General features: G+C 46.6%; 1 protein-coding gene across 1 annotated transcript; it reads left to right on the plus strand.

Moving 5' to 3' along the window:
- The first annotated feature begins 274 nt into the window (after nt 1–274).
- TBR1 (T-box brain transcription factor 1) lies at nt 275–8,325 on the plus strand. Its single transcript, XM_032480821.1, has 6 exons — nt 275–1,207; nt 1,789–1,943; nt 2,298–2,419; nt 3,022–3,180; nt 4,301–4,362; nt 7,394–8,325. Exons 1-6 carry the CDS (start codon nt 516–518, stop codon nt 8,250–8,252), a joined length of 2,049 nt encoding a protein of 682 aa, XP_032336712.1. The 5' UTR covers nt 275–515; the 3' UTR covers nt 8,253–8,325.
- The last annotated feature ends 2,694 nt before the right edge of the window (nt 8,326–11,019 follow it).

Here is an 11,019-nt window from a genome sequence, read left to right on the forward strand (position 1 = left end):
CTCCGCCCCTCAGCTCCAAAGGAGGGAGGTGGGGGGAAGGTAGGAAAATGTTTAGTAAATTGCACATCTTTGAATCTTCCTAAAGCAGTGGTCACAAAGCTTAAAGGTGACACAACAGTGCTCACGTAAAACCAACACACATTCCCCACCCCACCCCCCAAGCCAACAATAAAATCATCCCCTTCAATTTGCCATGATCGTCGCGACCAGGAGCCAGGTGATTATCCTAATTAATGTCTATCTAATTAAATTACTGTCAGCAGTTAACCAATGGCAGGAGCCGTTTCATCCGCTGCACAAGCAGCAAGATCAAAAGTGAGCCTTTTCTGATTGCTGCATAGTGTCAATTGGCCAATCTCTTCTCCCAGGGAAAAAAAAAGTAAATCAAACCTTTGAGAAGCATTTGCTGGTTGAAGTGCTTTCTGTCTAGTGAGGGGGTCTGTGGATTTCTAGTTTATGATAAATAGGACTTTAAAAATCAGGGACAGGAGGGCGAGTGTTCAGGTTCTGGAGCTATGCAGCTGGAGCACTGCCTTTCTCCTTCTATCATGCTCTCCAAGAAATTTCTCAATGTGAGCAGCAGCTACCCACATTCAGGCGGATCTGAGCTTGTCTTGCACGATCATCCCATTATCTCGACCACTGACAACCTGGAGAGAAGTTCACCTTTGAAAAAAATTACCAGGGGGATGACGAATCAGTCAGATACAGACAATTTTCCTGACTCCAAGGACTCACCAGGGGACGTCCAGAGAAGTAAACTCTCTCCTGTCTTGGACGGGGTCTCTGAGCTTCGTCACAGTTTCGATGGCTCTGCTGCAGATCGCTACCTCCTCTCTCAGTCCAGCCAGCCACAGTCTGCGGCCACTGCTCCCAGTGCCATGTTCCCGTACCCCGGCCAGCACGGACCGGCGCACCCCGCCTTCTCCATCGGCAGCCCCAGCCGCTACATGGCCCACCACCCGGTCATCACCAACGGAGCCTACAACAGCCTCCTGTCCAACTCCTCACCGCAGGGCTACCCAACCGCCGGCTACCCCTACCCACAGCAGTACGGCCACTCCTACCAAGGAGCCCCGTTCTACCAGTTCTCTTCCACACAGCCTGGGCTGGTGCCCGGCAAAGCGCAGGTGTACTTGTGCAACAGGCCCCTTTGGCTGAAATTTCACCGGCACCAAACGGAGATGATCATCACCAAACAGGGAAGGTAATGCTACATTCTTGGCTGCCTCTGCTCCAGGCGCGACCCGGGGGCAAGTGCACCCAGGTTGTGACCGCCGCGGCAGCGACGATTTGGGGTCGGGAGCGGAGCGGAAGGCGCTCCGGTGACTCCTAGAGTTGGCTGGTGTTGGGAAAACGGAAGGTGGAAGGTATAACTACCGTGGTGATGTTGGGGAGGGGGTGCCGCTCTAAAAGGTGGTCGGGGAGCCAGTCAGTGGTCGGAGAACGGAGAGAGAGAGAGAGCGCCCTGGTCGGCGGGCGGGAGATGGGAGGGACGCATCAAAGCCCGATGCACCGACAGGTGGAGGTTCGGGTCGCCAACCTCGCTTTCCACCTGGGAAGTAATACCTGCCGACTCCCCACTTCAGCTCACCTGCGGACCTCCCCGACTTCAGCCCCACTTCTTTTCCTCCCCCACCACATCTTTTCCAACCTAGCAAACATTCGCCCATCGACGCTGAGAGAACAAGTTTTGCTTTGCTATCTGGCGCCGCGCTTCTTGCATTTAATCTTTAACATTTATGTTTTTCCCCCTTGTTTTCTCTCCCCCTCCCTTAATTTAAATAGGCGCATGTTTCCTTTTTTAAGTTTTAACATTTCTGGTCTCGATCCCACGGCTCATTACAATATTTTTGTGGATGTGATTTTGGCGGATCCCAATCACTGGAGGTTTCAAGGAGGCAAATGGGTTCCTTGCGGCAAAGCGGACACCAATGTGCAAGGCAAGTCCTTCCAATTAACACGTTTTCCTGACACTTATTTAGGTGAGAATGATTAATTAAAGCCTTTGTGGACTGGCTCGAGCGACTTTTAAAACGATCGGCCAATGACTTCTAAAAGGAAACGAGGGGGAAAGGGGGACAGACTGAGCTTCGAGAAGGGGGAGGATTATGCAAAAGCTATTTTAATCACCCCCAGTTAATAGGAAGAAAGTGCAGTCTAAAAAAGCCCCAGCTAATGGGCCTCACAGTGGAATAAGGGGTGTGTGTGTATGTGTGTATGTGTGTCCAGCGTGGTGAGGAGTTGGGACTGGGCAGTGCCCGGGGCATATGTAAACAACTTATTTCTTTCTCTAGGAAATCGGGTTTATATGCATCCGGATTCCCCCAACACGGGGGCTCACTGGATGCGTCAAGAAATATCTTTCGGAAAATTAAAACTTACAAACAACAAGGGAGCTTCAAACAACAATGGGCAGGTCAGTGGCTCAAGCGCTCATTTCTCTGTCTCTCTCTCTGTCTCTCAAACATACACATACACACACATTCACTCATAACACTCTTCCCTAAGATGCAGTTCCTCACTTTAAATCAGCATGAGAAACTGAGCACACGTTTGTTTGCTTCATTAAAAAGACTTCTAAAAAATCCTATTTCCATCCTCCAAAATTACATTAAATAATCTATAAAGTTGTTCTCGCGCCCCCGCCCCCAACCACCGCCCAATTCCCAAGTTCCAGACCTTCTCAAGTACAAATACTTGGTTGATTTCGAGAAGGAAAAGCAGAGGATCTGCAGGTTGTGAAAAATCTTTGTTTCTCCTTAGAGGAGGACGGAGAGAAGGGCCCTGAGGATTGGGCGGTCGGGTTCGCTTTTCAGCCGGTGCTCGGGCGAGCCATGCTCCCGAGGAGCGAGGGCTGGTCTGCCTCAGCCAGCCAGTCACCAGCCGGGCGAGTTCCGCGGTCAGTTAGCCGGAGCAGCGGGCTCCAGGCAGCCTCCGCGCGGTCCGCGGCGCACAGCCTCGCGCTCGCCGATCGCGTTAACGCGCCGCCCCGTGCTCCCCTTTCTCTCCGCCGGACAGATGGTGGTTTTACAGTCCTTGCACAAGTACCAGCCCCGCCTGCATGTGGTGGAAGTGAACGAGGATGGCACGGAGGACACCAGCCAGCCCGGCCGCGTACAGACATTCACTTTCCCCGAGACTCAGTTCATCGCCGTCACCGCCTATCAAAACACCGATGTAAGGAGGCCTGGGGGCTGGGCTCGCGGCCTGCGGCACCCGCTTCTCCGGGCACGCGCTGGTACCCCTCGGCCATCCCTGGCTCGGGCACTAACATCAGCAACAGCTGGCTCTGCTGCACCTTTTGGGCAAAGGGCTGTAAGGGGCCTGTTGGGCACCTTCCCTGAATACCTAGCCGTTGGGAAAATGCTCCCTATTCGTCTCCTTTGCGGGTCACTCGGGCCACCTTGGAGAGGACCAGGATTTCTAGGGCCTCGTCTCTTGGGAATTTTAATTTAGTTTTCAAACTAGAACAGATTTAAATCTTCCTCTTTTTTTTTTTAAGTCCTTCTTCCCTTTAGAAAACAAGCAGATTTTCCCCAGCATTTTATTCTTGGCAAGATTTGGCGTTATCTTTAATTTTTTTTTTTTAAGTCTCAGAACTGATGGCTGAAATAAACAAACATCACTTTTTGGATGATCAAAAGAAACACACATTCATGTATGTAAAAACAACAAAAAATCAAATTACTGGGGGATATGGAATGAGTTTTCTACTCCTCGATCTCTTCAGCATTTTCAAGTTTGCAAAAACTTACTTTACTACTGTTGATTTGACTACTGGAAGTGTTTTTAAAAAAAAAAACAAGTGAAAATATCAGAAATGAAAAATATGCATTTATTTTAAATTAAAACTGATTTTAAGATGCAACTTGTGGGTTCTCCAAGTTGTGTATCAGAATCAAACAACTTCAAAAAAATGTGATGAAATATTTAAAATAGGCAACATTTGGTGACGAATTTAAGTGCCCCTTAAAGATTTTTGTCTGAGTAAGTGCACTGTGTAACAAGCATTTTAAAAATGTGCATTTGAACCAATTTAGAACACATGGGAGAGCTAATTGAAAGCAGTCCTTTAGTTTTAGGCAGTATTAATTTAAACATGTTCCTCATAACTTTTATCATACTTTCTCTTTTTCTCCTTTACATCCATTCCCTCAAAATTTTCAACTAATGAAACCTTGCTAGTTAGTGAAATTGTAGGCCTTAGGCCTCTGTAAAAAGTGGCAGATGACATATTTTCAAACACCCAGTCCTCTGTATGAAAGTAAAATCATAATCTTTTTTTTCTCTTTTCCAGATTACACAACTGAAAATAGATCACAACCCCTTTGCAAAAGGATTTCGGGATAATTATGATACGTAAGTAGTTTTGCACCTTTCTTCTCAAATTTGTGGATTTGGGCTTTAGGTCAAAGGTGGATTGTTTTGTATGTTTTTGGAAGCTAGAAAATGTGAAGACGGGGTTGTTTTTGAGGTTTTCCCTTTCCTTTTTGTCAGCTCCCCTTCTCTCTGGTGACCTTCTGGCTTGGTACTTCTGTGGTTTTGGTCAAAGGTTTCCTCCACCTATTTTTAGCTTTCTTATGAATTACAAAGTTGTTGGCGGGCCTCTGGGGTTGGCTGGCTGGCTGGCGAAGCTGCCCTGGTTCCCTGGTGCGGGAGTTGTGTGTGGCGCTGCAGATGCTCAGCTCAGATTGTCTGTGTCTGAAACCGCCCGATTCTGCCTGAAAGTGCATGTGGCTCTGGCAGTTGTTACAGTCTCCTTGGCATATGTGACTTTTATTTACCCATTTCCAAGTTTTGTGTAATAGCTTTTCCTGTTCAAGTTTACTATGGACTGAATAAAAAATGTGCACCCACTACAGGCAAGTTCATGGGCATAGCCGATGTCACAGTCTTTTCAGGCTTTGAGAAGGACCCAGGTGCTATTGCTGTGTATTATTTATGCTTCAAAAGAAAAATATTCCTCTTAGCTTTTGTATCTAGGTGTGTTTTAATTAAATGTGTTGGTTCTCTTTTCTCCAGGCCTCCCTTACTGTCTCCATTTCTTTTCTACCAAAAATGCTGTCCTCTGGGGGCAACACTAGGTGTAAACTAAATGCTTTCTAAGTTTGTTCTAGCATTCTTGCTCAGAGTACAAGTACAGTGCCTAGGAGTTCATACAGAGTTATATAGCAAAACCTAAATCTGGATGGTGGAGATCCCTTTACTTTTTTTCTGATCATAAAAGGGAATGGTAGATAAACTTTGATTTCATGGCTTGTACTAAGTGCTTGGGACAGAGCTACGAAGTTGAAGCTGTCTTTGACTAGAAGTAGATGAAACTTGTGGGAAAAGGTACAAGTGGACACCTCCAGGTAGATATCAGCCTTCCCTCCTGATATTTTTATAGCAAATTGAAAAGAGAGTCGTTGATAGTACTACTTAGAACTGTCATGTGCATCCCTCAAAAGTAGGCTAAAGGAAGAAAGCCTTATCAGTATGATTCCCCAGAAAAAAACACTTGGTTATTCTAGTCTTTCCTCACAATCAAAAAAGGTGGGCTCGACACAGTGGAAAGTGTGTGGCCCAGGAGACCAGAGATATTGGTCTCTGTACTAGGGGGTCTTGTATATTTTGAGCTTTTGATTCTGTTGTGAACATCTGTTACAAAGCATTTTATTTTGCACAAATCAATTTGGTAATCCCAAGTGGATTGGGACCTGGATGGGCATATAAACTGTATCCTTTGCAGACTGTATTTTTTTTTCTTTTTAAAATATTGTGGTGGTAAACAGAGAAGATATTTGCACCTTGCTGGTTATGTTCCCTTCCTGCCTCCCTCTACTTTTTCTTATCTGGGACTGGAATTAAATTTCAGGAGGGAAATTTTGTGCAGTAAGCAAGCTGGACCTGAGCAGTCACAGCATAACCCTCACCTGCTCCTCTTCTGGCTGATTTCTGTTGGAAAAGCCACTTCCATGTGATTCTTAAATCGCTACATATGTATCATAAAAGTCTTCTTTACCAATACAAATGGATACCTTGGAGTTCTAGGGGTTAAAGAAGAGTAGAATGGTTTATGACACTCTCTCCCTTTCCATTGTTATATTGGTTATTTGGGCATGGCTCAATTTTGATGAAGCAAGGAAAGCAATAAAAAGTTCAGGGAACCAAGGGGTTTGCTTGGTCACTCACCAGAGAATCTCCTCCCCAAAGAATAGAGGTCTGAAAAAACTAAGGCTCTCTTTCAAAACAGTCTGTTGATTAAAGATTAAAACATTTATGTGTGAGCTAAATAAAAAGGAGGCATGTGTGTATGTGTATGAGAAAACACCTTTACCAATCTTGAACCAATCTCTGGTTCCTTCTCAATTCTAATGGGATTTTCTAGGCCCAAGGCCTAGAGTTAATCTTTATTTTATTGAAGGGAATTCCCAGTAACACATTACTGTCTGTGATCGGGCAAGTTATTTAACTTCCCTTTGCCTCAGTTTCTTCATCTGTAAAGTGGGATAATAATGGTACCTAACTTGGAAAATTGTGATGGTTAAATAAATTACTATTTAATTCAGTAATTTTTCTTGTCCTAGACAAGAGTGCCTGGTACACAATCGAACTGTATAAGGATTAGCTATTATTAGTGGGAGATTGGAGGAGGTTGATAACTGAGAGTTTGCTCCCCAAGTTGGTTTTGTTTTTGTTTTGTTTTGTCTTTTAACCAGTAACAGATCGAAAGCTGGGGAGAGAAGGTCAGAGTAAAGAACACTTTTTCTTTATAAAAGAATTTTATTGATTGATAACTTTGTTTCCAAGTAGTAATACTTGTTTGTATTTGTGGCTGTGGGGTTAATAGATCACACAAGGGAAAACAGTAGACAGTAAGTACTATGGAGACTTCCAGCAATAATCCTCTGGTCGCAGAAGACTGGTGAAGGCCAGTCTGATGTTTACTACCTGGATAGCCTGCGTGTGTGTCAAATGTTAGAAAGCGGTGTTAAAGGGTGGAGTGGGCAACTTGTTTAGAAACTCACCGCAGAAGAGAGGCCCACTGGGCAAATAGCACCTTAGTCCCTAGGTAAATCTGCTTCTGTGTGTATACATACATTGGAGAAGTGGGGTGAGAATCCCCTGCTGTGCTCCTCTCTCGGCTCTCTGTACACTTGGCAAGAGAAGGAAGCCTTCCTCTGGGTCTGTATCATTTTAGGTCCTTGAATAGACAAACTGGTTCCTTTATAATTTCATGATTTACTCGGGAGGATGCCGGTCCGTGACCTTTTGTCTGTCTCTAACCTAGACGGCAAGTTACACGTGGAGAGTGTAGGGGTGGGCGAAAATGGGTGGCCTTCTTTTTTGACCCCCTCAAGGGACCTCTGCGCCACCCTTCGGTTTTCTCTCTCTCCCTCCCTCTCAGGATCTACACTGGCTGCGACATGGACCGCCTGACCCCCTCGCCCAACGACTCCCCGCGCTCGCAGATCGTGCCCGGGGCCCGCTACGCCATGGCCGGCTCTTTCCTGCAGGACCAGTTCGTGAGCAACTACGCCAAGGCCCGCTTCCACCCGGGCGCGGGCGCGGGCCCCGGGCCGGGCACGGACCGCAGCGTGCCGCACACCAACGGGCTGCTGTCGCCGCAGCAGGCCGAGGACCCGGGCGCGCCGTCGCCGCAGCGCTGGTTTGTGACGCCGGCCAACAACCGGCTGGACTTCGCCGCCTCGGCCTACGACACTGCCACGGACTTCGCGGGCAACGCGGCCACGCTGCTCTCCTACGCGGCGGCGGGCGTGAAGGCGCTGCCCCTGCAGGCGGCCGGCTGTACGGGCCGCCCGCTCGGCTACTACGCCGACCCGTCGGGCTGGGGCGCGCGCAGCCCCCCGCAGTACTGCGGCGCCAAGTCGGGCTCGGTGCTGCCCTGCTGGCCCAACAGCGCCGCGGCCGCCGCGCGCATGGCCGGCGCCAACCCCTACCTGGGCGAGGAGGCCGAGGGCCTGGCCGCCGAGCGCTCGCCGCTGCCGCCCGGCGCCGCCGAGGACGCCAAGCCCAAGGACCTGTCCGACTCCAGCTGGATCGAGACGCCCTCCTCCATCAAGTCCATCGACTCGAGCGACTCGGGGATTTACGAGCAGGCCAAACGGAGGCGGATCTCGCCCGCCGACACGCCCGTGTCCGAGAGCTCGTCTCCGCTCAAGAGCGAGGTGCTGGCCCAGCGGGACTGCGAGAAGAACTGCGCCAAGGACATAGGCGGCTACTACGGCTTCTACTCGCACAGCTAGGCCGCCCCGGCCCCGCTCCCCGCCGCGGAACGGCCCCGACCCCGGCCAGCCCCTTGCGCCTCTCCCCCTGCTCCTTCTCCCCACATCCCACCTCGCGCACCCCCTCGGTTTATTTGACCTTCGAACACCGTCTGCAGTGAATAAGTCCAGGTCTCCGACTGTGATGTTAACTTTTTTTTGCACAGCAGTTTCTGCAGTTAGCACACCGATCTTCAACTTGGCTGTAAACCTTTTGGTTTTCCTACTTTTCTTCTGTGAAGTTATCCTCCTAGCAGTCCTCCCCCACTCCCTCGTCTTTTTCTCACCCTCTCCTTCTCTTTCTCGTAATGAAACTCTTCACCTTTAGGAGACCTGGGCAGTCCTGTAGGCAGCAGCGATTCCGACCCGCCAAGTCTCGGCCTCCCCATTAACCATAGGATGTTGACTCTAGAACCTGGACCCACGCAGCGCGTCCTTTCTTATCCCCGAGTGGATGGATGGATGGATGGTAGGGATGTTAATAATTTTAGTGGAACAAAGCCTGTGAAATGATTGTATATAGTGTTAATTTACTGTAACGAATGGCTAGTTTTTATTCTCATTGTCAAGGCACATAACCAGTTCATGCTTAACCTTCTCATTCACTTCTTTTCCTTTCTTTGCCTTTTCCTTCACCCCTCCTCCCCTTTAAATTTCTTTCTTGTGAGACAATTAACAATATTCTAAGAGGCTCTGGAAACTTGAAATATTTGATAGATAATGATGGGTTTCTCACTTCTCCTCAACCCGTTGCATGAAATAATTACTCTGTGCCCTACTGCACACAAATAGCTAAGAAGAATCCGACCAAACACCTGTAAAGGATAGGTGTCTGTTCATAGGCAAGTCGATTAAATGGCATGATGCCTGCAAAGTAAAGTTAACTGGAGTTACATGTTTTCCCCCGCTTCCTTCTAAATAGAATAGCTCGACATCAGCAATATTATTTTGCCTTATTTGTTTTTCCCCAAAGTGCCAAATCCATTACTGGTCTGTGCAGGTGCCAAATATGCTGACAAACTGTTCCTGAATATCTTTTCAGTTCCCCCCTCCACCTTTATATGCTGTAAATCTTTGTAATGAATATTCTACTAATGATATAGATGACTGAATTGTTGGTAACTATAGTGTAGTCTAGTGAAGATGAATTGTGTGAGTTGTATATTTTACTGCATTTTAGTTTTGAAAATGATTTTCCTGCCACCTAGAAACAGCTGAAATTTGACTTCCTTGGGAAAACACTAGCATTAATGCAAGTAAGACTTTTTTTTTTTTCCGCCCTCTAAGTCTTGTTATATTTGATAAGGAGCACTAATCCCCTTAAAGATAGATTAGTAGGATTTCTAATGTTGTGTAGCAAACCTATACTTTTTTTTTGTATTTTAAAATTAATGTGAAATATGCATCATACACAATATTCAATCTAGATTCCAGTCCACTGGGGGGATTTTTTTTCCTAATAGGAATTCAGGGTCTAAACGTGTGTATATTTTGGCTCTTCTGTAAATCTAATGTTGTGATTTTTATATTTGTTTCGTTTTGTCTGTGAACTGAATAATTTATACAAGTACACACTCCATTGAGAAACGTTTTGTTTTTTGCTCGTTTGTATCGTCTGTGTATAACAAGTAAAATAAATCTGGTAAAACGCTATGGTGTTTGAAAGCAGTTTACAGTTTGAAAATAATTTAATTGTTAATAGATGATTATTTTTAAGGGTTAAGGAAAAATAGCCTGTCCCTACTCCAACATGGGGCAGTCTGTATAGTGGAAACTACCTCTCATTTTTCCTCTTAAATTTGTTTTATAGCACTACTAGTAATTACTTCCCCCCTCTTATTTACAACTACTTAGTTCCCTGTAAGTCAAGTTTCACTTTGTTGCACTCCTTTTTTTTTTTTTTCAGGAAAATGTATGCAATTCTTCATCATATCTGATTTTCTCTGAAGTAAGAGATACTATGAGCAGAAAGACGAGGGTCTTTAATAAGGAATTAAGAATTTCGTTAACTTTCACAAAGTCAGGCAGGAGGCTTTGGGCAAGAGTAGGGTGTAATTTAAATGCTTGTCAAAATAGGCTGTTGACTGCACCTTTAGGTAGATGTCAAAAATTCTGGTCTTTAAATACGAGGCCTTGGAAGTAAGAGTCGAATCCGTAAATGAAAGCACAGAATGGACCTACATTTCTTGAGTGGACTGTTTTGGGCGGGGGTTGGGAGGGGTTGGGGTTGGGGCTGGGGTTGGGGTTGGGTTGGGGGAACCCTCGTGAAAGGTCGATATTTAACCATAAGCTTAAAACTTGCTTTGGGAGGTATCTGGGGGGCACCACTCCATCTCTTCTACAGAGGGATTCTTCTGCCAGTCCTGCCCAAGCCAGATTCCCATCCCTTAAGAACAAACGCAGAAATGTGGATATTCCAGCTTGGGGCGGGGGTGGGATGGCTGCGCATTAGACAAGGAGTCCGCAGAACTCTGCCTTTACCTCGTGGAGAAGCGATTTTTGTACTTTTGTCTCCAGAGGAAGGCGATCCAGGAATGAGGTGGAAAATAGTTCAATGTTCTTGCTTAGCCTGGGCCAGTTTCAGGTTATGGGACTAAAGTTACGCCTACCTGGAAATTGTCCTATATCCCCACTGCAATTTGACAGATGCAAGGAGGCTTTAAAATTCTAATTGAAATGAAAATTGGAGGGGGTAACAAAACCAATTTGCCATCCCTGGACAATTTCGCCACTAGACGGCGTTTCACGG

This window comes from Camelus ferus, chromosome 5 (genome assembly GCF_009834535.1).
Source record: "Camelus ferus isolate YT-003-E chromosome 5, BCGSAC_Cfer_1.0, whole genome shotgun sequence".
Taxonomy (NCBI): Eukaryota; Metazoa; Chordata; class Mammalia; order Artiodactyla; family Camelidae; genus Camelus; species Camelus ferus.

Bases quoted from the DNA above. Each gene is read 5' to 3' on its own strand.
- TBR1 (XM_032480821.1), top strand. From the start codon at position 516: ATGCAGCTGGAGCACTGCCTTTCTCCTTCTATCATGCTCTCCAAGAAA. The intron at 3,181-4,300 runs GTAAGGAGGCCT...TCTCTTTTCCAG, and splicing joins CCGCCTATCAAAACACCGAT to ATTACACAACTGAAAATAGA. The intron at 4,363-7,393 runs GTAAGTAGTTTT...CCTCCCTCTCAG, and splicing joins TTTCGGGATAATTATGATAC to GATCTACACTGGCTGCGACA.